The 27,103-nt window shown below is 43.4% G+C and overlaps 1 protein-coding gene across 3 annotated transcripts in view; it reads right to left on the reverse strand.

The window, feature by feature from the left end:
* The window catches only part of TNFAIP8 (TNF alpha induced protein 8), a 109,604-nt gene that overhangs the window by 53,713 nt on the left and 28,788 nt on the right, over positions 1–27,103 (reverse strand). The window contains exon 2 of one of the 3 annotated variants that reach the window (XM_074328570.1): positions 4,033–4,117. The exons of 1 other annotated variant lie outside the window; for it this stretch is intronic. Coding sequence is in view for 1 of the 2 variants with exons in the window: in XM_074328569.1 (XP_074184670.1) it covers positions 3,829–3,841 (13 nt within the window). In the remaining variant the exon portion in view is untranslated. Of the gene's footprint in view, positions 1–3,828; positions 3,959–4,032; positions 4,118–27,103 lie in introns of those variants that run through there. One more of the 3 variants, XM_074328569.1, reaches the window with a different exon arrangement.

A 27,103-nucleotide genomic window follows, 5' to 3' on the forward strand; every position in this document is an offset into this window, starting at 1 on the left:
GTCGATGCTAACCATAACGGTTTGAGGTAGTAGGATTTCAGGGCTCATTAATACACAATGTACACAAATAAACATATGAAATTACCTTGGCTGGCAAAGGGAGGGAGGGAGGGAGGGAGGGAGGGAGGGAGGGAGGGAGGGAGGGAGGTGCAAAATAAGATATGACGTTAAATCTCACACTACCCACGTATAATGGGGGATTTGCTTCAGGAAAAAGGGAAAGAAGGGGCAAGAGAGCCAGGATGCATCAATTCTCTCCACAAGATGGGATGACCTTGTGCAAATACTTTGTGTTACTTTGTCCACAGAGTACAGCCATGAGTGATTAAAGGAGAGGAGATGACACCAGCGACAGCTCCAAGTCATTTTCCTCTATACTTGGTGCTCGTCTGACCTTCATCAGAAAGTGAGATGAAAGGATTTGGCCTATGTCCAGAAGACAACAGTCGTAAGATCTAAAGGAGATGGAAGTGAAGGAAAAGAAAAAAGGCTTGAAGTGGCTCACGGTAAAGCAAGAAGACAGAATGTGGGGCAAAAATATTCCAGGTCAAGTTGCATTTGATGCCAACCAGTCACTCTCATCTTATGCTAACTATATACAAGTAACTTTAAAAGGAACGTAGGGAGGCTTTTATGAGATTGTAGATTCTTGGGTTTGACCACTGGGAAAAATCCAAAGGGTTTATCTCCATACTAAAAACAAAGGAAGACAGTAGTTGGCAGGGGACTCCTCTGAGATAAGAGGTCTGATCCTTTCCTGTGTGTGTCTTGCGGCCTCTCTAGGTGGTCAGGACACACTGGGCGGACCACCAAGATGAACCGTGCTGAAATAGCTCCCGGAGGACCCCACAGCGCTTGGCTTCCTCTCGGACCACTGCACTTGGACGCCTGGACCTATGTGGTCACACATCCCACCCAGGGAAGGCAGGGTGGCGGGAAGAATGCTGGGTTCAGGAGCCAGGTTCTCATTCCCAGCTCTGGCACTATGACGCTGAATAACCATGAACACCTGAATTGATTTCTTTGTCCTAAATTTCACTTGTAAAATGAGAAGATTTGACGGGATCAAATGGCTTCTCATTTCCTGCCCAGCAAAAATCAGATGCCTTGTAATTGTGCATAAGGCGACACCTATTCTGGCCCCTCACCTGTTCTCTGGCTCATCTCCTCCATGATCAGCACCTTGGCTGTTTCCGGGACACCACACCCATTTCCACCTCAGGGCCTTTGCATCTGCTTGCCTTCTGCCTGGAATGTTCTTCCCTAGCATATTCACAGGTCTAGCTTCCTCATATCCTCCAGGTGAGTCTAACATGACGTTCTCAGTGAAGACACACAATTGCAAACCCTCCCCACACTTCACACACAATGATCCTTATCCCCCATCACAGCTTAAAAACAAAAGTGTTTTTCCTCCTATCATTGTATAGTACTCCACCCACTACATATTTTACTGATTTGCTTTGTTTGTTGTCTGTCTCCCCCACTAGAAGGTTGGCTCTCCAAGGGCAGGGATTTCTATCTGCTTTCTTCACTGGCGTATCCCTGGTACCTGGGAAGGGTCCCTGGTACATAACAGGAATTCAGTAAGTTTTGCTGAATGGATGCATGCGTAGATGGGTGAATAGGAGAGCAGGAAACGTATAGCTCTCTACAGTGTCTTCTAGCTCTGAGGTCTGTGGGCTGTGGTATATATGGTTGAAGGGCTCTCTGTCACCACTGTACCAGGATGGACTCTATAAACACATGAAACAATAAGCCAACCCAGAGCCAGACGTGGTCGGCTTTCACTCTGCTACAGAATTTCTCAGATGCTGCTTCCTACATGCTCCGTGCCCTGAGCTGCAGGGCCATGTACACCCTGCACTCTCAGCAATATCTCCACCTCCGAATGTTGTCTGTGGAAAATTCTTTATATTTACTAAATATATTCCTATGGGCAATTCTTTATAGTTGGTAAATACCGGCGGTGCCAAAACAATGTATCCAAGTGGACGCTTTGGTCAACATTGGTCAAGCAGTAGTTCACCATAATCAGAAGTGTCTGGACGCTGATGGTAACCACTATGAGAACCTCTTGTAATTGCAGAAGTCAAACGTGACTTGTATTCATCTTTTGTTATCGGTATATTACAATCGGACTATTACAATTTTAGTACAGTTTTCCTTTCTTAAAATGTATATACATTTTTGGGGTCACCCTCTGTATATATTACATACACATGTATGAAGCTCAATTTTCTAAGGCAAAATTAATATCCTTTTGGAGAGCATGGTCACAGCCACCTCCTTTCTCTAATTCTTCATCTAAAATCCCTGTGGAAAAGAGAAATAAGCTTCCTCACTGCCAAGACACCACATTGGTACGTTAGTCGGAAGTGAGAAGCAGGGGTGATGCTCCCACATGCATTTGGGCCAGTTCCACTAGATGGCAACACGGTCAGAGGGGGCTGGTATCCAAGGGTGAAATTTACCAGCAACACAGACACGCCCCTCCTGTTTTCATCCACATTTATCCCCCTGTTTCTTCTTCACTTTTAGCCTGGCTATTTTCAACCAGTAATTTATAATTTGCTCTTAAATGGCTCATGCTTACTCTTGAATGCATTTGACTCAATCACTCCAGCCTTGGAAGCTTTTATGTATACTTCTTCTTTCTGCCAAAATAGGTTACTTACCCTCCCTCTGGATCTCTACCCAAAACTCACTTGTTCCACAAAATTTTCCCACAAAATTTTCCCAACCAAACCTGGCTCTGATCCCAACTGTATATATGCCATTATATACAGTCTCAGGCACATAACCATTTTTATATATTAGATAGAATGTGCCTATATACACATATAAAGAAAGTTGACAGAGAATAACACGCACAGTTCTGGGCATCTGGTAGGCAAACGTATGTTTAACATAAATGATGTGTCAGTGATCATATTCCATATAACAGAAGTAGTCATGGCTCTAGGAAACAGCATTGGCTGCCAAGCATTCAATTAGTGAGACTAGAAACTAGATACATTAACACCCACCTATGTCTTCCAGTTTTTAGTTCCTTTCTAGTACACAGTTTCAGCTCCAGAAAACCTTTTGAGCATAAAATCTTTAGATAAACTTCAACAAATAGTCCACATAAACCTGAACCAAAGTGTGTAAATACTAATGTAACTTTAAGGGCTATTTAAAATGCTCTCTTTATTTCAATCCTCAAACACTTTTGTAATTTACCTTAAAAATGAAATTAAATCGAATTGTGGAAGCATTAAGTATGGCTGAAAACAAGCCTAAGGTGTATGTGAAAAGTAAAAAAGAACTTCTATATAGGATAAAGTTGCTTATTAGCTGTTAGAGGAAATGGTAGCAGGAATATTCTGACAAACATCTACACAATGTGAGAACAGAAATAAACACCCGCATGTTTGCAGGACACACATGGCGTTACCACCAGACCACTGGGAACCAGAGATATCTTAGAATTAATAAACACATGGAAATTGTAAAAAGGAGAAACTTTATGTGAAAAATCTGTCCGATCTTTTCAAAGCCCCATTTCCAAAACATTTTAAGCTTTCATCAGTCTACAAATGAAACTGTCTATATGCAAACTTCAGGTGCCATTTTTTTCCACCCACAGTACTCAAACTTCCCTCAGCTTAACACCGGTTCTCCACACCCACAGTCATAGCAAGAGAAAAGCACTGATTTGTTGAACAGAACCACTTTGAAGAATGACCAAAAGTCATTCCCTTGTAGACACCAACACCATCTTACTTAGTCATCGAAATATACCACCAGATTCCAACATGGACATTACATCCAAGCTTAACTCACCTAATCTCAGCATTTTCACCCTGTACCAGTCAGAACAGCTTCACAGAATCTTGGCAGAGTCACAAAGATTGGACGAACATACACAGCCACCCTGTTGGGATGTATTCTGTGGCATATGTATCACCTTCAGGAAGAGGCAGGCTTCCCCAAGAATAATTCGAAGGAATTTACACCATCCTTTTGAAAAATCCACCGTAAGCTTACCGAACGAATGCACAGAAGACACTGGTCAACAGCAGTCACTTTAAAAGTTGTCTTGCTTGTTATTCTGGGAGCTGGGTTTCGTCACCTGCAGTGGAATGCATCATGTAGCCTTTAATTGTGAATCCAGAGAGGTCTCCACGTCCGAGTGGGAATGGACTGGGTGCTGCCTACACTGGCTACCTGTAAACCACGGCTACACAGAAACCCAGGGATTACCTGTGATAGGCGAACAGGAGGTATTTTCAAAATCAAGCAGAAACAGGAAGTCTAACGTTTCAACATGCTAGAAAAGAGGAGCAGATGCTACAAAAAAAAAAAAAAAAAAAAAAAAAAAAAAGGGAGCAGCCCCAAGCCCCAATCACAGATGCCTGGAAAAAAGGAAATCAAAAAACACCTCATTCCTACCTGGCCAGTATAAACATGAATGTCTATTAATAGTAAGTACTGCTTAAAGGTGTTCTTGTTCTCAGGAGAACTAGTGAACAGAGTTTGGGCAATGTTGCTACTTAAAATCATTAGTGTTTTCTTTTGAAGAGAGAGAAGGTTTTTTATGAAGAATGTACGTGTGACTGTATCCAGGCAGACACAATACACACAGACACACAGATAAATACATACGCACTGGCTAATAGTCCTTTGGAAGCTTATTTATTTACCTGCGTTCTAACAGTCATCACCACACACAGATCTTTCCCTTATTCATCCCCACCGCGCTCGCTTCTGCCAGTTCTCCACGGTACACTTCCAGGGCACCGCCTCCATGAAGCTTTTCCCTGAGGATCCCCATCAACTAGGCAGAATCTCAGTGCCTTTTTTAACCCCCACAGCACCTCACTCTTTGTTGGTAACACTTTCTGGGTACCTAATCACAGTTGTCTTTACATTATCTTTGGCAATATAGCTATCTTTCCCCCCCCTTTCTTGTACTTTCCCCCGACCCCACTCTGGTGCAAGCCGTTGTTTCTCAGTCTAGTTGTGTAGGGCACAGCTCCCTGGCCCGTGCTGGTATGATGAGCCTTGCGCTGCCCCCGGCTGAGGCAGTCGGTTGTCAGTCGTGGGTCAGCCGCTCACAGCAGAGCATATCTATCTTATCCTCTCCTACCTGGCAAGTTTCTTGATTTTATTTTATTTTTTGCAGCAATAACATGCTGCCCTGAGCCTACTGGGTACTCAGCAAAAAAGGCACCAAGTGGAACGCAGTGGACATGCCGTCTGGAGTCTGCTCGGCTTGGTTCATGTTCAGCGATGCCACTTCCTGGTAAGGGAGACTTGCTAGTTACTTTACCTCACTGAGAAATTCTGCACTCTGTCAAATGAGAATAACATCATCTGCCTCACAGAATTTGCTATCCACATGTAAAGAGAACCATGTGAAGCAAATAACATATTGCCTGAGGCACGTGAGGGCTTACATAGCAACAAGCCTTGCTGTTCACCTGAATTCAAATCAAATGATGCAGGGAGAAGGCTGAAAGAAATACCAAAATCAAGGTCAATCTGCAAATATATTATGCATTTCTTATTTTCTCTCGCCTATATTATCAGGTGACTAACTCATAATGGTTTGAAGTTTACACCTTAGGAACCATCTTTGCCTTCCTTTGTGTTGTCACCCCAAATTCTGACTGGCCCCTTGATGCTATGACGACTTTATCAGGGACTAATGTCAAAGAAGATATCAAGAGAGTACTCTTCCTTGGGACTTTCCAAACCCTGATTCACTGGCAAGTCCAAGGGTAAGCTACAAAGTACAGAGAGCAGAAATGCTACATCTAAATAGAGCAACTGGTCTCTAACCTGTCCTTAAAATGTGGCCTCGGTAGTAGATGCATGGCTAGGTGGCTACCAGGAACCGCCCCGTCCACTACTGCTGAGAGAGCAGAGAGAAGCACAGTGACACTACAGGAAGGGAAGGATGAAGTCATACAGCATCGCATGGAAATAACAGCCAATATGGTGGCAGAGCCCTCAACATGCTTCAGGTGCAGTACGGTCCCAACAACAGGCAAGGGCAGAGAAGGCTGTAAGAATTATAGCCTCATGTATGAACTGGTTACCTCCACATCCAACAGGACCAATTCCTAATTTTGCAGAGAGCTCTCCAATAATGAGAGAATAACAAGCAACACATCTGGATGGGCTACAAATCAGGAAAGGGGTCATTTCGTTAGCCCCCCCCCCCTTACTTGAGATCAGAATGCCCAGGTCTTACATGATCAGATCTATTCACAGTTTGCTGTTTGAAGCAATCCCTGCAGTCATAATGATACATTCATTTGGGAAGAAAGAAGAATCACAGATAAAGGCTAAACATCAGGGAGATTTGTGGAGCATTCAAAAGTCACAGAATAGCCATATATATATATATAAATATATCAAACTCTCTTCAGTTGCCTTTGTAGATATGAATACAGCTCTTCTTTGCTTCCCTAGGATTTGCAAATTAGGACACGCTCAGTAGATTCAAGGATCAGCAGTGGTGACGGTGGCCCATTGCAGAGGCATGACCCATGCTCTGAGGGGAGCAGGGAGGGGAGAGGAGGCAGCAGAGACTTCCAGCCCTAGGAACCCTGCCTGGTGGCCCAGTGACCAAGGAATCTGTCCATATCCAGCTCTGTTAAGGCAGTTTGTGCTCAGGAATGCACGTGACTCTCCATCTTTTTTCTGGTGAGCACAGCTCTGCAGCTGCAGCAGGGTGCCCCCAGCCCCCCACCTGAGAGTGCGAGGGGCACTGCCTGTGATGGAGGCACTCGGAGCTGCATAGTGATACTAAATGAGCCATCATTAGGGAAGTCTGGGTCCATCTTATCTGATGTTTCTTTTCCACCTGTCTGCAGCCACACAACGGTGGCTATTAGAAAACCAGATCACCCTCTTCCCCGTGCATGCACTCGACTCATGCACTCCACATTATCTCGGCATCTCCGAGCAAGGCACTATCACAGAAATCACTTCACTGTCCCCACACCCAGTGGGTGGCAATCCCAATTTCCAAAGAGACTGATAGAGCAGAAGAAGTAAGCAGCATATTCAACAGGGCCCTGCAAGATGAGGCAGGGTTGAGAAGACAAGCCATGAAACCGAGGCCCTACCCTCGCAGGACAATCTCCATGAAACCCAGGCCCTACCCTCCCAGAACAATCTCCAGAACACACACTCTCTTTCTCTGGCCTAGTTTCATCAATTGCTTATTACACACCCGAAGAAAAATATTTCCTTTATAGCCACCCACATCCTTATCAGCAGCATATTCGACAAAATCAGCACAGGAAAAATGAAATGTGTGCCTGCATGAAAAAGATACCTTCATTTATTTATTTTATCTGATTCTACAGCCTCAGACACAGAACTAGAAATGTCTACAGCACACTTTGACCTTCACGCTTTGGCATTTCCCAAGACGTTCCCTAGTCCCTAGTGCATGATGGCATGGTTGCCAAGGGTAGAGTTGTTTTCTTCCTGTTCAGCCGCCATTCTCCCCATCAGTTCTCTCCGGACCCTCCTTTTCTTCCTTCTCAGCTACCTCAACTCTTTCAATGGATTCCCTCAAACCATGGCCCAACCAGTACCACCTCCTCGACTTGCCTTGCTTCTCCTCTCCTTCAGGGAGGACGGAGTCATTGGCAAAGCGGGAAAGAAGACAGGTTGAAGGGAAATTATTCCAGGACACTCAGTGCCTAAGATGGGCAAGGTGCTCCAGAAGTATTTGATAGATGTGATCACAGAGACAGAAGATGGTCAGACTCATCCTCTCTCACACCAGACGGCCTTGCTCTGGCAGAGGAGATAGTGGCTCGTGCCTAGACAGGGGTGGGGAAACCCTACTGGCCGAGCACCTGTGGGATGCCAGGCAGCGTGCAGGATGCTTTCCCTACATTCACTCCGTCCTCACCAAAGCCCTGGGAGGTGGGTTCCGTTACCCCCAGGTTACGGGTGAGGAAACCGAGCTCCATAAATTTAATATACCTGCTCAGAGCAATGCCAGGATATGAACCTAGGTATGTCTTACTCCAAATCTGTTGTCTTCTTCTCTTCATTTCATATCACAAAAGAGTCCTTGGTTTATCAGGCAGAAAGCCCAAACAGGGGACTATATGGACAATAAAAGGACCATCTGGCAACCCACCTTTCAAGGCCAGGCAGGGCAGTGAGTTAAACAGTGTGAACAGAGCTGCTGGGGGCCCGGGCTGGCATCCAGGACAAGGCTGGGGTGGAGGCTTCTCAGGTCTGTCTTCATGTCAGCTGTCATTAACAGCCTCCCCCAAACGGGCTGCACCAAAAACACGGATAGGGAGGCAGACTTTTCTATCACATAGTATGTATTTCAATGTTTTAAGTATAAGTTTTATTAAATGTTACTCAGAAGGAAAACCAAACCAAAAGAAAAACAACAACAACAAAACACTGTCTCTTTTCTCGCTTAGAATCACAACTTCGGTGTTGATCAGACCTCTGATATCATCTAACCTCATTTCTCAAGCAGGGAGAATGAAGCAGCCCGAAGCGGCTGAAAGTGAGCCCCCAAATCACACTGCTAGCTGCTTAGCCATGCAGCTGCGGTGCGAGCTGGGTCTCAGCACTCAGAATGAGCATTTCTGTCTGTCTTCCTATGATGTAGGCTCAAATCTCTCTTCGCACTTGCACCACCAATAAAAACACCAAATCAGCATTTATAAAGCAAAGAAACACTGAGTGCCTGCTGCAATAAATATGCTGGCGCTTGAATGTGGTTTATTTTCTCCTGACCCGAGTATAAACAGAGTCCTGACATTTTATAGCATTCTTCCATTGCAAACCTTCATGTGAAACTTAACATGATCCCTAGTTATAAAATACTAAACTAATTAAACTTTCCATTTGCCAAGAAAAACTCTCCAATTGCAGAGTAAATGTCTCTATAAATTTCTAGAATTTCTAGCTAATATGCAACATATGATATTTCCCAAGCTGAATTCTTCATCCTCCCTCCATCGCCAAACCTGATCGTTTTTCTCCATTTTAACCACTCTGGATTCCATCACCACCCTGTCACCCTGTCATCACTGATGCGTCTCTTGGTTTGGATGGTCACTCATTCACCAAGTTCTGCTGTTTCCTCACCCGTGCTTCTCCTGTTCTCATTTCCATTTGGATTCTGTTAAACACTTTGTTTTAAAGGTAGCAGAGGTGGTTTCTTGCAAAGACAACTTTCCAGAGAAAGCCAGCAAAACAATTCTACTCTCTGTTCGCCTTGTAGAGGACAGAGAGCTTTGTCATTTTGTCATTTTACTCACCTGGCTATTTTCAAACTTAAATTTACAAAACTAACTTTCTCAAACTTTTAAATTTTGAGAGCAGTCAAAAATTACAGTATGCCTTGAGTAAAGTTTCTCTTTGAATTTTTTTTCCCCAGGAAAAACACCGTTTGCAGGAGGACAGTGTGTCACCCAGTTCTGTGCCTTCTCCCATTTGCACCCACAGCCCCCAGGTCCCTGCCCCAAACAGTCAGCACCTGTCCTCCACCGCATCGTCCTCAGCCTAACAACTGAACAGATTCACACCACAACAAGCTGCTATCAAACAAGCTCCCTCCACATGTGACAGGGAGGCAGACATTGCCAGGAAACCACCTCTCATCCCAGGAGAGGTGTCAGAGCCCTGTTGTCCCTCCCCACTAAGCAGTCCGACTCCTACAGACGAGGCGGGGGCCACGGGAGCCAGGAGTCCCCTATCCTGTGGTATATTTCCTCTATCTTCTTGTCACCCAAGGCCATTCGGGACAAAGGAGGGCACGAGGGCTAGTTTAATCTAGAAAATGCTCACTAATAAAGCAAAGGGGTCGTCTGAAACTAAATTCATACACCTCCTTACCCCCAAACAGCTGCGCGTCTAGAGCGCCACATCTCAGCTTCCCATCAGTCGTTAGACTTGACACTTGGTGTCATGGGGAACCTCACTCTCCCCTGCCAGCCACCAAGTTCTCGCATCCCCCCACCTCGGCAATGCTCCTCCTGGCTTCTTGTCCCAGCCCCACTGCCTCATCCTACTCCAGGCCGCGTCCTCTGGGCTGAGCTTCCTGCTCCTTTCACTGAGCTGCCCTCATGGCACATGCAAAGCCCTAGCACCATAACGTCACCATCTGTGCCTAGAATTGAGTTAAAAAGGGCTCTCCAGTCCCCCTTCCCCATGTCACTCTGGTGAGGAATGTGCAAGGCTTCCCTACCACTCGTGGACAGTCTGCACTGGTAGCACAGGACTACGGCGCCCGCCCCCACCCCGCCCTGCCCCCACCGTGCTCAGCACTGTTCCACCGCTGGGCCGCTCTGCTCACCTCAGGGGCTCTCTTGGCCTCTCTCCTCCTTCCTGCCCTCATCAGCTACGCAACACTGCCAGTCTCCCCTCACTCAGCTCACCGGACACCGGTCAGGAGGCCTGTAGCCAGACACCAGGTCCCACTCCTCTGCTTCCCTCTGCCACTTGGAAGCTTTCTTACAGCATTCAGCATGTTTTGCTCCAAGGGACGTCCATTGCTATACACATCTCATTATCCCCATTACACTGCACATTCCTAGGTAACGGGAGAGTTCTTTAGTCATTCAACAAAATCAACCTGCATTTCTCCAGTACCATCGACTAAGACGCTGGGGACACGGCGGGAAATAAAACACATGAGGTCTCACGTCCCACACAACTGACATTCAGTGAGGGAAAATGGCACACAAGTGTACTCCTAAATAAATAAAGGACAGATCTTGAGGGGTGCTAGCATGGAAAGAAATGGGGGTTCTCAGGGAGACCACCTTGGCAGAGGTGGCACTGGAGGTGTACGCCAGCACCAGAGGAAGAGCAGGGGCTCCAGATGAGACAGGACAAGCTTGACATGCTCCAGGGGAAGGAATGCAAAGGGGGCCAGGGTGGCTGCAGTGTTGGCAGCACAGGGAAGAGGGTGTGAGAAGTTGTCGGGAGTCAGGCAAAAGCCAGAACAGGTAAAAGCCACATAGGACTGGCAAGAAGTTTATACTACACGGTGTGAATATAAAATGGGTAAAATGTCTGGAAGGTAAAGTAGCAATAAAGATCAAAACCTTAACACTCCACATGCTTGTTGAACCACTTCCAGGAATACATCCAGTGAAACAGAGACAAGTGTGGACAGCTGTAGTGCAAGGGAATTGTGTGTCGTTATAACAACGGTGAAAACAAAACAGCCCAACTCTCCAAATGGGGGATTGGTTAAGTGAATTACGGCACATCCATCTAATGGCAGTCTTTAAAAATGATCTTGCAGAGTAATTGATAACATGAGAACTCTTCGCAAAGGCTACAAAACAACATAATAAAAGCCAAGAAATTATATTAAGTAGTAAAGAATTTTTATAAAGGAAAACCTACAGAGATACAGATAAAAGCCTTGTATATTCACATGTTCTTTTATGAGTGGTGAAATTAAGGAGTACCTTTTCCCCCATTTTCCTTTATTATTTTTTGTCAAGTTGTAGTTGATAAATATACTAAATATACCTTTGTAACGAGGAAAAAAAGGTTTTTTTAAAAAATCTGTGAGTCACAAGAAGGTATAGCAAGGGTGGATATCCTATGAGATCACAAAAATAAATACAGGCTGCTGATTGAGAGATGACCAGGATAATCTCCTGTCTTTTTAGGGAATCTTCAAAGCAAAACAGAAAAACAAACCATAAAAACTCCCGAGAACTTAGGGCAGGAAATGTGTCATTCCTTTCTTGCTTATCCTTCTGACTCAGCACTGATGGTTCAGCCCCTCTGCAGGAGTTAGAGATAGGAGTTCTGGGAGGAGGGAGACTTAGAAACCTCACCCAGGTCTCCCAGCCCTCGGGGCGAAGTTTGAAATGCTGACCTGGATCTTCTAAGGAAAAAACCTCTCCCTACGTCTCTTCAGAGTCATTACAACTGAGACCAACAGTCCCACTACTATGACTACAGATTAAAATGATTAAGTTCTTGTCTGTTTCTTTTAAATAAGATTTACTGCTGAAGACCCAAATACACTCTTGTGTTTAAGCCTTCTTCCCAAACAGGTTTGAGAATTTAATAAACAGTTCTGACAAGTCACAACAAGTCTCAGGTATTTGGATCCTGGCTGACACAGGCCCAAGTTGAGAAAGTTCACGGCAGAAGCCCATTCAGCCAATTTGCCTCCCTGCTCGCCACTGGGTCACAAAGGTGGTTTGGTTCCTAGTCTTGTTTGGCAGCCTGTGAAACTCAGCACTCAAAGGCCATTCAAAGATCACAGATTGAGAGTGATTGGCCGGCAGAATCCCACAGTTTTTTTAGTTTCATTGTTAGTAATCCCCCGGAAATGCAGAGCTGAGGAAAACATATACATGGGACTATATAACAAAACAGAATTTTTTTACTTTGGAAGCCAGTCAACTTTTAAGGCAAATTAAATCAGAAATTGAGGACACTGACAATTACAATCCAGAGCCACCACTGACTTCCCACATTCATTCAACAAATATTTGCTGAGGCCTTACCGAGTTCCACGATCGCCCCTAGGATTAATGATAAACAAGGGGGCCAGAGGAAGTATCAGATGTATTGGGATGGGGGGGCGGGAGTGTGGAGTGAGGCAGTCAGATATTTCCAAGTAACTCCTACACGTATAGTCAGTGTGAGAACAGGTTATTAAGGATCTGATAAGTCCTGTTTAAATATTAAACTTTATCAAAACTCCAATAAGGCATCTTAACCAGGAGATGACATAATCAGATGGGTATTTTATGAAGACCAATAGTAGCACAGAAAGCCAAACCAGTGTAGGGGTGAGTATAGGGGTGTGTGGCATATAAATTTCAAGTAATCTAGGTAAGACATGATGGTGGTGGCCTGGTCTTAGTTGGTGACAATATATTGTGACAAACAGTATACAGATTCTATAGCTATTTCGTGGGAGAACTGACAATATTGGCAATTGATTGGGCATAGGGGATAGGTAGAGGAAGATGCCTTTCAGATTTCTGGTAGTCAACTAGATTATTTACTGAGAGGAAAACTAGAAGAGGAGGTAAGTTCCGCTTACTTACTGCATACTGAATTTGAGTTACCTGTGAGATACGCACCCAAGTACTGATGAACGCTTTATAGCTGGACATACAGGTCAAGAATTTAGACAAGAGGGTGGACTTGAAATATAAATGTGGAAGTCACTGCCATGTGAGAGTGTGAAGTCCTAGGAATCGACAGGATCACCAAGGGAGAGAGTGGAATCAAAAAGCAGAGAACCCAGACAGATCCCTAAGAAATACCAACACTTAACGGGGGGCAAAGAAGAGAAAGGAGACCGAGAAGGAGCAGAGAGAAGGAAGAAGAAAATCAGGAGAGTGGACTATCAATGAAAAGTCTGTCTACAGAAAACAGGAGAAGCATGGACCCTCACCGAGCAGTCGGGATAAAACTAAAAGGTGTCCTCCACCTATCACTAAAATGCCAGGCGCTGCTCTACTTCCCCCCACCTGTCTATGTTTCTGGAGTTATCTGTGAGCAGCCAGGGAGGCCACATGGGAGGCAGCAAGTAAGAGAGCAGGTTCTGAGATACCTTAGCAGTAGATCCTGGCTATGGCCAGCCTGGTCTGCTCAGGGGCTGGAAAGGGGGCCAAAGGCCACAGAATAACAAAACGCAAGGTTCTGGGACCAGACCTCAAGGAATGGCACTCTGTTATTCAGTCAAAAGTATTTATTGGTCATCTACAATGTATGGTCATTGTTTACAGTGCTAGCGATAGAGCAGTAACAAAGTTCTAGTGAAACTACCAGAAAAACAGGATGTCAAACAGAGATAAATGCTGTGTGGGTGAGGGGCTGGGGGCGGGGGAGTAAACCGGAAGAAAGGGATAGTGATTGGGAGAGGGGAGCATTTTGGATTGGCCTTCTCCTGGGGTGATAGCTGAGTAGAAACCTGAGAAGAAAGAGGGAGAGAGCCAAAGAACATGCTAGAGGGAAGGGCCTTCCAGGCACAGGGAAGGGTGGGTGCAAAATCTCTGAGGTAGGAACAAGGTTGGGAAGTTTGATGAAAAGCAAGGCCATGACTGTGCTTTCACAGGCGTGGGGGAAGCTGGAGGTGTAAGAGATGAGGTTGGAGAAACGGGCTGGAGCCACGTCGAGGGGCCTTGTAGCTCATGGTAGGAGATATGGACTGTATTGATTACAATGGGCAGGCCCAGGAGAGTTTGAAACAAGGGAATGACATGGTCTGATGCGTTTTAGAAGAGCACTCTGACCACATGAGGAGAACTGGCAGCGCGGACAGGCAAGAGCACAGGGGAAGGTGAGAAGCTGTTGAAAAGAGAAATGGTGGTAGGAGAAGAGTGGTGAGATGTGACGTATACGTATTTGGAAGGCAAATGAACGAGGCCTGTTGTGTGAGCTGCAGAGTGCTGATGGAATGAGAGGTCTCAGGATGCCACCCAGGCTTCTAGTCTGAGACCTATGTACACAATTGTGTTGATGGTGAAAAGCAAACCCAGGGGAGGAACAGGTTGGGGGGGTGTGGAGTAGAAGCAAGATGCCCATTCCTACAGGAAATATAAAACAGTCAAGCGTGGAGTTTGGAAAAGATGTGTTACATACTTTAATTTGGGAGTCATGTGCTAGTATTTGGTATTTATTTCATGGGACTAGAAAAAACTCACCTGGATTCGCAATCCTGGCTACACGTTAATATATCCAGGCAAAGAAAAACAAACCAACAAAACAAAAGTTTAAAAATTGATGTTCATGAGTCTTCCCCAGAGATTATACATTAATTAGACTTGAATTAAGACCTAGCTCCCCCCCACCCCTTTTTTTAACAGCCCAAGCCAGGTTAAGAACCACTGTCCAGAAAGTATGGAGAAGAGAGGCAAGGACTGAGCCCTGGGGCTCAGTACATGGAGGCCATCTGAAGGAGAAGTCATGGAGATGGGAGGAAAAGTGGGTGTGATGCCCTAAAAGCCAAGTCAAGAAAGTGTCTTAAGAAGATGGAGGGATGCGTGATGCGGAACACTGCTGACCCTCAGGAAGAAGATGGAGAAGTGGTCACACAATCTGTTAAAATGCGGGTCTCTTGTGACCTGAACAGGAACCGTTTTGGAGGAGTGGAAGGGTGAGGAAGGGCGGAGAGCAGGAGAGAGCTGGGGCGACCGCAGGCAGACACCTTGTTTGCGGAGTTCTACCAAAATAAAAAGAAATAGGGCCGAGATGGAAGACTACTTTGGATTGAGGAATTTTGTTTTTCGTTTGCTTTTTAAGACATGTGATAAAAAGGCATGCTGATGGGGATGGGGGTGTTCCCACATGAAGAAAGACACTGCTGTTGTAGAAGAGGGTGCACAATTGCAGGAGGACTTGCAGAAGTTGGAGAGAAAACACTGTCAGAGATCCTGAACTAATAATCCGAAATTCTCCTTCAAATGCCAGGTGTCTTCATTTTTAATTTTTCAGGAGATGCAATATGTGCTAAAAATCACAGAATGGTTAGACTGGAATGGAACTTAATCTGACGTCTAGTCCAATGTCCACTCCCAGAATCCTCTGTGTCCTATCCCATGCGTGGTCTTCCTGACAACCTCCGTTGGGAGGGAATTCTACAGCTCTTCTCTCCTTGCACCTACTCCCCCTCACCAGCCCACCGTTCATGATCTCTTTAGACAGTCCTTGAAGTGAGCCAGAATCTGTCATCTTAGTATATTTCAATCCACTGTCTCTGGTTCTGTGCCTTTAGGATACACAGAACTTGTCTAATCCTCTTTGTCTTTCAAACATTTGGAAACTATTAACTCTTGCCCCACCCTGTAAATCCTGTACTAACCAAACCAAACCAGTTCTTTTTACATGTATGGACACTCAGGTCCCCATTCTAGGAAATATCAAGATAGGGGCTACCAATCCACTTAGCTGTTGTTTAGTATGATGACAGTGTAGACACATATACTGGAATAAAATTACATCAATACATACACAAATAACCCTGGTTTCCAAGAAACCAGAATGGTTCCAGGCTATTTCTATTTTAAAATTTGGGCCTGATCCATTCAATCTTAAGCACTAATTTAATTATTTTCCTTCCCATTCTGTCCTCCGATCTTAGCAGAAAACAACTTCTACCCCCATACACACACACACACACATACACACCCATATATGCATACTCACTCATACTGTCAGGAGAATATTTGACCATTTATTCTTAAGCACACCTTGTAATGATTCTCGGGACAATCAAGCTTTTAGGAAAGAGTCTCTATACCATAAATGGATTAATTTTTCTGCAAACATCACAACAAAATCTCCAAAGTCAGAAGGAAAACCTAAATGTTTAAATATCCAAAGAGAACTTTTTCAAAATGCAGCTACAAAAATCAGGCTTAGATTAAAATTAAAGTATCACTTGGATTATGGTGTCATCACTGAAAGTCAATATTCCAACACAGAAGTTTGGAGTATTCACGCCAAATTATTATGCGAGTTGTTAGTTCTTCCAGTTTTAATGTAAAACTTTCCAACCACTAGGTATAAAAGGGACCCAACATGCAAGAGTATTGGCTTTAGTGCCTCAAGTCAGACTAAACGAGGCTAAAACAATTTCTAAAGCCATTATAGTTATTAAAGTAAAATGCACATAGTGGGCCCTAAAATGTTTACTGAATGAATACACTCCATTACATCGGACTCCAAGGACCCAAGAAAGAGCAAAAAAAAAAAAAAAAAGGAAGGCGAAAATTGCAAAAACTATTAAAACTATTACAGGCATAACCCCAGATCCATACATATGAATTTAATTCTGGTACAAAAGATAGAGCATTAAAGGTACCACTTGAAATCTCAAACAAATCGAAAAAAAAAAAAAAAGAATTGGCAATCAACCACCTGCATAAGGTCCAATGAGTTCAGAGCAACTTTAAAAGCTGTAACTACCCACTTCCATCAGTTTTGAGTATATTTAATATGTTACATTATATCTGTATTTAATATGAAAATTCACCACCTTCATTAAACACTTTGTATTTGACAAGTATACACAAGAAAAAGACAATTTATTTATGGCAAAAACCTTTTATGTGTGTCACACTCTGGAAAACTGAGTGGAGGGAGATAAAGTTCATGAGATTCATTATACAATGCAATAAATATAGGTTACAATTAACCTACTATGGAAGCATTCCTGATGCCTTCAAAATTAAAGAAAATTGTACCAAGCTCAAGTTAAAAAATGCCTTTCTTAGCCCCCTCTTATCCAATGAAAAGGAAAGAAGAGCTCTCTACAGCACATAAAATGAGCTTTCTTATAGCCCATGTAAAATCACTTTCAAATGGTTCACTCCCTAATTGTAGAAAACTTTATATAAGAGAACAAGCAACTCAAAAGTTTATTTTAAAATTATTTATCTTGGTGAATGTCTATGGGTGTATTTCCCTGACATTAATTAGTCTTCTTCCAAGCCATTCAAGTGCATGCAGTAAACTTATGGAACCACAGGAAGAAATTCTGCCCCAAAAATCAGAACCAGGAGAAGCACCAGCTACCCGGTTAGGCCAGGACTGTATCATTGGGCCACAGTGAGGGCAGGCGCAGAAGAGACAGACTCAAGGGGTAGCAGCATTGACTGAGCCACCCCACCTCCCGCTCATCCTGCTGGGAGACCAAAAATGTAAACTTTTACATGCTATGCTTACCTCACAATGGGCATATATTGCTCTGGTGTATCTCATTTCCTAAGCCTGATTATTCTAGAGCATTGTTTCTCAACCTCAGTATCACTGACATTTGGATTCAGATAATTAGTTGTTCTGGTGCAGCTGTCCTATGTATTGTAGGTTGTTTAGCAGCATCTCTGGCTTCTACCCACTAGATGCCAGTAGCACACTGCTCACGTAGTTTGGATAACTCAAAATGTCTCCAGATATTGCCAAATGTCCCCTAGGGGTGGGGGAAGGACCAAATTGCCACTGGTTGAGAGCCACTGTTCTAGAATACTGGTTGTTGGCTACACGTTGCAAGCACCTGAGGAGTTTTGGAAGATACTGATTCCAAGTCTCACCCCCAGAGATTTTGACTTAATTCGTTTGGGCTGGGTCCTAGGCATCCAATTTTTGAAGCCAAGAGATTCTAATACACAGCCAAGCATGAGATTCTCTACCCCAGAGTATGATATAAAGTCAGTTGTTGAATCAATGTAACACAACACAAAAAGGCATTGTATTCCCCCAAATTAGAGTATTCCTTATCTTAGTATTAGCTTCTACACTATTATAGTACAGAAAAAAGTAGAAGGCCTCGAAAAAGGTGAAGTGTAGCTCTGATCTGCAAACATTTTCCCCTTTCGGTTGGACAGGAACTAGAACATAAAGATTTATTTGAATCTTAACACTGCATCTTAAAACACTCCACGGTTTGGGAGATTTAGAAACCAAGCTTCCCAGAGAGGGAAAATAGAACTCTCCTCACAGGGTGAAAATGCCAGCTCTACAATCAAGGCAATGTAGAAGCAGCCATCTCCTTAATGAGTGCCACTTAACAAAAGCTGAGTTTAGTAAAAATAATAAACAATCTGGGAAGATGGGAAAATGCCCAGAGAACCCACGTGGGAATGGAAATCACCCTCCTGGGTGTGTTCATCCACACAGTAGATGACCTTACTAAGGACCATCCTGGAGCTCACAGCAAAGCTTGACCCCTGTACAAAAGCTCCACGGCCATGAACAGCCAGAATTCTGCCCCCCCTCCCTGTTACACCTCAGCATCCTCTGCCAGCTTCCTCAGTCTGTTCATAACACTGGGCCTAGTCCCAATTTTTGCAGAGAATGGCCTGGCACTCCCACCAAGGGCACTGTGCCCCCTAAGCGCTAGTCTCTGGCTTTGGCTTTCCCATCAACCATGGGCCTGCCTACTGCTTATGCTAAGAGATTGACTGCTGTCTCTTTAATTAGGAAAGAAGCAAGTAGACGCACACATGCATTCACACACGGCAGGGATTCTTCTCCTAGATCAGAAACAATAATAATCAGCCGCGTGTATCGAGTGCTTACGAGGCGTACAGTACTTGGCTAACGCCGTACACACATTCTCTCACTGACTCCAGACAACACTGTAGAAGAGATGCTATCACTGTCCCCATTTGACAGACAAGGTTAATGAGGCTGAAGCAGTTTAAGAAACTTATCCAAGGCAAAGCCAGGACTTGGACCCATTTCTCTCTGGCCAAAGCCCATGCTCTTAACCATCATGCAGTGTTGCCTCCTTGGCTCTACAAGAACCCGAGTCAGTGACTTAAACTCCACCAATTGTGAATGTTTTAAGTTCTCACTGATTTGCATTAGAGATGCTAGGTTAGGGGAAAACTTCTCAGATATAAAGAGGGTGCATGAGATGCAGATTTTGTTCCAAACTCCAACAAGACCACAGGGTACGTGAGAACCTGCCTCAAATTAATCATGGAGTTCAGCTTTGACTCCTCACACTCACTATGCTTTACTAATGCTTCTTTCAAGTCTCCCCTTAATGCTCTATTTTCCTTGCTGGGACTCTTGTTTCTCACTCTTGGATTTGCAAGTGCCTCTGAGCGGGCTCAGTCCAGCTCACTGACCCATCTTTCACACAGATGTCAAGTCTTCTTTCAATGCCACTTTCAAGTTGGAACTTTTCTGTTCAAAAATCTGCCAGGTTCCTTCTTTCTGATGGCCCCAACTCTTCCGCACAGCTAAGGAGACTGCTTCTGCTCAGATCCTACACTAACCATCCAGTACTACCTTACTGCTTCCCACTATAAAACCTAAAAATTCTAGTCTGACCAATTTCTACTCTCTCCCACAAACACACTCTGCTCACACCAATATCTGTGACCTGGCAGAGAGTCTCATTCTTCATGTCTGAATCAAGCCACCTCTCTCCCTTTCAATCCTTCATTGCTTTCATTTACACACACACACACACACACACACACACACACACATTAGATAGACTAGTAAGTACAAGCGATAAAGTACCCCGTACTCTTGGACTCTTCCTTCTTCCGATTTCCATAGAACTTTTTATGGTCAAAAAAACCTTTCCCAAAGATGGCAGGCCCATACACATTAACGTCAAATGAATTTAGTAAATGCTACATGCTATATTCAGCACCTCTCTTGAGGAGTCAAAATGAGAAGTCCTGCAAAACAGAATGCTGCTTTCCTTGACTTAACCTAGCATTTGTCAAAGAAACCATTTGTATTTATTTGGCAGAGAAAGAGAGAAACATCCTACAGATAATGGGAAAAGTTGGTTGTACCACTAGTTTTTAAGTTCCCAGAGGGCCTGGTCTCTTTCTCCGAGCACTCCTTCAGCCCACAGGTATTACTGAATGGTTACTATCAAACAGACCCTGTCCCACTTGCTGGAGATTCGCAGGTGAACAAAACAGACTGAGACCACTCTTACCTACTATGCTACATCGCCTCTACTATACTGTATGCGAATTGCATTTGAAGAAATTAATCTGTCTATAGTGTGGAAATCTAACTGAATTTTGTTCCTGACTTTAATCTCAGACTTAACTCACAAATACCTAGCACATACGGTAGTAAGCATGCAAATATTTGCTGAATAAACAACTCAGGCAATGCCATACAATTTAGCATTTATGAGCTAAGCCAGATGCATGAAAATGTCTCATGTGCTTGAGTCTTGTCTCCCCAGAGTGTGTGCCCTTCTGCAGCACAAGGATCATATTCTGTTTATATGTACCAACGAAAACCACCCCATCTTCATAATATACAATGTCAGAATTTAAACGAAGCATACATGTCTCTGTTTGCAGATGACACGATCTTATACTCGTACAGAGAAAATCCTAAGGACTCCACCAAAAAATGTTAGAACTAATAAACAAATTCAGTAAAGTTACAGAATACAAAAATCAGTTGCATTACTATACACTAACAAGGAATTCCCTGAAAAAGAAATAAAGAAAACAATCTCATTTACAATAGTATCAAAAATGATAAAATATTTAGGAATAAATTTAATCAAAGAGGTCAAGGATATATACATTGAAAACTATGACATGAATAAAAAAATTAAAGAAGACACAAATAAATGGAAGAATAGTCTGTGTTCAGTGGATTGGAAGAATTAATATTGTTAAAATGTCCATACTACTCAAAGCCATGTATAGATTCAATGTAATCCCTATCAAGATTCCAATGGCATTTTTCACAGAAATAGAAAAAAATAATCCTAAAACTCATATGCAACTACAAAGCAATTCTGATAAAGAAAAGAAAGCTGGAAGCATCACACTTCCTGATTTCAAACTACATTAAAAAGCTACAGTAATCAAAACAGCATGGTATTGGCATAAAAACAGACACATAGACCAAAGGAACAGAATTGAAGGCCCAGAAATAAATCCATGAATATACAGTCAACCAGTACTTGACAAGTGAGCCAAAAACCTCAACAGGGAAAAGATAAATGGTGTAAGACTTGAAACAATAAAATTCCTGGAAGAAAACACAGCGTTTGAAAAAGCTCCTTGACATTGGTCCTGGAAATGATTTCATGGATATAATACCAGAAGTGCAAACAACAAAAGCAAAACTAAAAAAGCAAATTACTAAAAGACTGTACAGCAAAAGAAATGATCAACAAAATGAAATGGCAAGCCACATTACCTGATAAAGGGTATGTCATGCAGGGTGTCATGCAGGGTCTGTGGTCCCACTCCCCACATAAGAACGCAGAATATATGGTGAGGCCAAAAAGGAACACTCACAGAGCCATAGATAGGGGAGTCACACCACTATAGTCTCGCTGGTGGCTGGGTTGGAGACACAGGAAGCAGGAGCCACACAACGCGCAACCTGCCGTGTGCTTCTCTGCAATCTGCAACCCGTACTCTGCGCTTGCTAGCTTAGCCATGGCAGTTATATCAGTGGCTAATGGCTAACGGGTAACAGTTGATGGCCATCTACTACCCGAGCCAGCACTTTTCCACGTGAGGCCGAGAGCCTGGAAACTGCTTTCTGGGACTCTGTCCCCACAGGGTGATATCCAAACGATACAAAGAACTCACACTATTTAATAACAACAAGAACAACAACAACAAAAATCTGATTTAAAAATGGGCAAAAGGAATTGAATAGACATTTTTCCAAAGAAGATATTCAAATAGCCAACAGGTAAATGAAAAAGTGCTCTATATCACTAATCTTAAGGGAAATGCAAATCAAAACCACATGAGATACCACCTCACACCTGTTTCCCCCAACCCCCTTAGCCAAGGTTTGAAATGCCAAAAAGCATGCCTACACCTTGCCCCATTGCCCTCCCTCTCACTTAAACAAAATCATATTATTCACTTTGGTTTGGAATTCAATAATATATTGTTAACATCTTTCAAAATCAATATACAAGTACACCTCCTTTTCCTTCCTGTCATGGCTCACCGCGAGTCCATCAAGTGGCAGTACTACAAAAAAAGTCAACCTTAGTCAAACCAGGTTTGCTCAAATTTGATGTTCATCTAGGCCGTTTCCAGTTTTTCTTCTGTTGCATATATTTCAGTGGCTATCCTCAGAATGCATTTGAGCATAATACATTCATGCATGTTTCTAATTATTACCTGAGAAAAAATTCTTAGAAGTGGAATGGCTGGGTCAAAAGAAATATATGTTTTAAATTTTAATACATACTACCATAATGCACCCCAGAAAGTTACCACTTTGCAATCTTATCAATAAATAGTGTCTGAGATGGAGAATGCCCCTGTTTGCACCCTTTTCTCCAACCCTGGGCCTTATCAAACTGTGCCTATCGGGTAAGTGAAAAATGATATCCTAAAGCACACAGACCTAGTACAGCTCTGATTACCTAACATTTCCCCTTGGATAAATGTAATGCATGGGTTCCCATTGAAAATGTTCTTGATAAGAATTCCCTTGCAAAGTTACTAACTAGTGCTATTTTCAAGTTGATATGATGACACTAAATCTATTTTGCACAACAAAAAGAGCCCAGAAAAAAGAAAAAAAAGGATGCAGAAGGAGAATTCAAAGAGGGGATGGGTGGTTCTTTAAGCATATGATGGAAATTGGATGAAGAAATAATTTGCTATGAAGAAGCCAGTTCCGTACGTTGCAATCATCCTGGAGAAACAACATAAGTAACATTCTGCTGAACCTCAAAAGGACCACAGAGGGCTGTGAATATTTTATTTCTATGCTTAAACCCAAACTCCACAGAGCGGAGCTTTGTTCCTCCTTGCTGAGTGAACACCCACAAGGTCCCTCCAACAGCACTTCAGACTAATTTGACTCCACTTTTGCTAATCACCTTATTTTCCCATCCTATTAATGTAAAAAGGTTCATTCATAAGGTTCTTGACATTCATTTTATCTTTCAATTCATGTCATTTCCCCCTTTTGTGTCCTTTAAAATGAATACCAAAGCTAGGAATATTTAAGTCTTTACACTATAATGTTGTTCAAAACCTTTTCAGTGGATCCTGCAGAATAGAGAAGGGGAAGGAAAAGGAAAAGAAAGGGAAGGGAGAACCCCTGCTTGCAAAGCATTTTCATCAGCCTTGAAGACTAAGTGTTGGCCCTGACCACATTTGGTTCTCTCTCCTCTCCCGAGTTTTCTGAGACCTTCCTTCCTTCGACGGTGGGGGGCTGTCCTGTAATCCTCTAGGGGACGCTGGCTTAGCCGTTCCCAGTGGTGCCTGCTGGAGTTACTGTCCTGGGGGTTGGTTCAATTTCTGTGAGTGAGCACAGGGGCGCCCTCTCCTCTGTCCCAGACTGGCCCCAGTGACTCTCCAGTCTCTGTGCAGTGCCCACCAGAGACAGTGCCAGCCCCCTGTCCCCCAGTGGCATCTTGTGTGGGTGGCGCCGGAGAGTGACATCTACATCCTAATCTCTGCAAAGGCATCTGAGTTCTGAGATATATAGTTACCCTCAGAGCAGTGAGTGGTTTCTGTTGTTCTGAAACCCATCGCCTTAGGAAAGAAAACCTCTCCCCACAAAAGAAGTCAAAGATGGACAGAGGAAGGGAGAACAACAGCCACTTGCTGAAACCCTACTACGTGGCAGGTGTTGTATTCTCATTATCCCAGGAAGGCCTCCCACAGTCCTGTGTGCGTAGTTTTATTTCTTCCCAATTGCAGTGGGAAAACTTAAACAAAAACTTAAAAGTTACTTCAGCTTGAAAGAAGGGAAGTAGGGCGGCCGGATAGCTCAGTTGGTTAGAGCAGGAGCTCTGAGCAACAGGGTTGCCAGTTTGATTCCCACATGGGCCAGTGAGCTGCGCCCTCCACAACTAGAGTGAAGACAATGAGCTGCCGCTGAGCTCCCGGGCAGCCAGATGGCTCAGTTGGTTAGAGCTAGTTCTCTCCACAACAAGGTTGCCAGTTGGACTTCGGCATGGGATGGTGGGCTGCTCCCCCTGCGACTAGATTGAAAATGGCAACTGGACTTGTTGCTGAGCTGCGCCTTCCACAACTAAGACTGAAAGGACAACAACTTGATTTGGAGCTGATGGGTCCCGGGAAAAAACACACTGTTCCCCAATAAAGTCCTATTCCCCTTCCCCAATAAAATCTTTTTTTTTTTTTAAAGAAAAAAGAGAGAGAGAGAGAAGTCAAGTAACTGGACTGGCCAAGCCCTCACACTTGGGAAGCATCGAGCTGAAATTCAGGTAAGGGTCACCCTAGGCTTCTTGGGCCTACGCACGCCTATCAAGCTGAGAGCAGAACTTTCCAACAAAGGCCCACAGACCCCTAGCACCCCTGGGTGGGCTTCGGGGCAGTCAGAATGTCCTGAGAATGGGTGCTGTGCCTTCTGTCCTGAGACTGGGGTGCTCTCACGTTGCTGCTCCCACAGTCTGAACACAGATGCTTCAGTTCTGTGTAGCACTACCCAGCCTTGCTCTTACAGCTATTTCCTCTACTGTTATCTTTTCCTTAGTCTTAAGAGTCATCTTGTTAACATATCATTTAAACAACTGTTGAAAGGGAATCACTTTCAGAGAATGTGCTGGAGTGAACCACAGCTGTCCTTGGTTACCAAGCCTCACCCCCACATTCAAGCTTTCATCAGATTCTCAGAACGGTCCATAACCGAAAAAGTTGAAAACTATTGAGGCGCACCTCCCACAAAGTCTATTTTCCTTTAAGAAATAAAAACAAAATATGTTTCTAAATATAGCCTCCTAAGTGTCTTGTAAGGGAAGGGTGTCCATTAAGAGATACAGAGGCACCCACAGATGAAGTGAACACATTTCATTTTGGTCCAATAAAAGTATTACTTGCCACTCAGGGTGAGAAAGTAGAATACTAATGCATGTTGCAGAGGCTTTTAATACAGAGGAAGGAAGTTGTGGTTGGAGCAGAGTTGGAAACTGCAGAAAAGGTCTTTGATGTTTGCATTTCACAAAAAGCAACTGAAAATGTAAATAACTGTCTCCTTCAATACCAGTTGACAGTTAACAAGAACAATTTAACAATTTTATCACACACGTGCACAACTGCTTTTGTGTTTTTACATATGGCATGTGAGAGACAACTGAAAAGAAAACGAGTCAACTTCTGTGGGTCATAGGGGAGCACACCAGCTCAGACACCCTGCCAATGCTCTATTAGAACAGTCTGAAGAAAGACCAAAAAGCTAAGACAGCCAAGAACATTTATTAAGTGCCAACTGTAAAAGACCTACTCTCAATACTGTCCCTGATGTAATGGAAGCCTTTTGGTGCCAAGAGGCAGGAGAGCACACCAGCTGGGAAACTAAACACTAAAGGTGGAGGAAGAGTGGTGAAGAGAAAAATACAGGCGATTTCCAATCTAATTAAACAGGAGAAGCAGATGTGAGGGGACAGTCTTGCCAACACCGAGCCCCAGGGAAATGACGCAGATGACCCTAAGACTATTCACAGATGCAAGATTGCCGAAACGTCAGCGGGACAGGAGAGAATGCTGTCATTTGCACCAAAGCTATCCTTTCATTACTCAAGTGTGCCTCCAGCTCGGCAATATTCACTTCATAATATTATTTTAATATTGATTCTCAGTTGGGTAAGATGCACAAAATACCACATGTTGAGCCATAAGAAGTTTCCTTCTCTGTAAGAAAAGGGGAGTGGAATCAGCTTCTAAATTCTGTAACTCTGACTTGGCATTAGAGTTTCTCAGGGTGCTGCCTGTAACTTGATTTTTCCTTGAAATAGGGCTTTTCAGTCAACGAAGGTTTGCTTTCAGATTACATGTACACACTCTAAAGGAGAATAGTAGCTGCTGATAAATTCTGTCTGCAAAACTCTCACTTGTTTGCAAGACTGCTTCAATAAGAAGATAATTAAAACTATATTTTCATCATTAAATTAGAATAAGAATACTTTCCAAATAAGTCTTTGAAAGACTCATGCACACACTTAACTAAAATACATTGTATTTCATATTTCCTAAATTTAAAAATGCCATGGATTATAAGATACACAATTTAACAGCAGGGGTTTTGGGGGAAGGACTATGACAATATGTGTATATATCCATTTTACAATGCACCCCAACTGAGAATTGTGTAAAAAAAAACCAAAACATGCATTTGAGACTAGAAAGACTGGTATGAATGGATAAATATAGATGCTTAACTAGATGTGTCTATCCACCTTTCCAGAAACAGTCTCTACTGGGGACGTGGGCAGAAGCTATTTATTTGTGTGTTTGGCTCCTTCCTAACACAGAAAACACAGAAGCTAGTAAGAGACTTAGAGCAGTTGTACCAAAAAAAGGTATTGTGTGCACACCGTTTGACCCAGTTCCACTTCTAGAGACTTACCTCATAACTATAACAGCTTGTATACAGTGACATATAAACAAGGATGTTTATTGCAGCATTATTTGGAAAATAAAAACTTGTAAACATGAATGTTCAACTATTAAAGGAATTCTTAAATCATGATACATTCATGGATTTGGGATACGAACAGTATTTAAATACAGATTTGGAATATTAACTGCCACCGAGTAAAAAGAATAAAGTAGATCTCTCTCTGATAATATGGACTGATGCTTGAGACAATGAATGTGTGTGTGGGTGGAGA

The sequence above is a fragment of the Rhinolophus sinicus genome, linkage group LG03, assembly GCF_036562045.2.
Source record: "Rhinolophus sinicus isolate RSC01 linkage group LG03, ASM3656204v1, whole genome shotgun sequence".
In the NCBI taxonomy this organism is placed as follows: domain Eukaryota; kingdom Metazoa; phylum Chordata; class Mammalia; order Chiroptera; family Rhinolophidae; genus Rhinolophus; species Rhinolophus sinicus.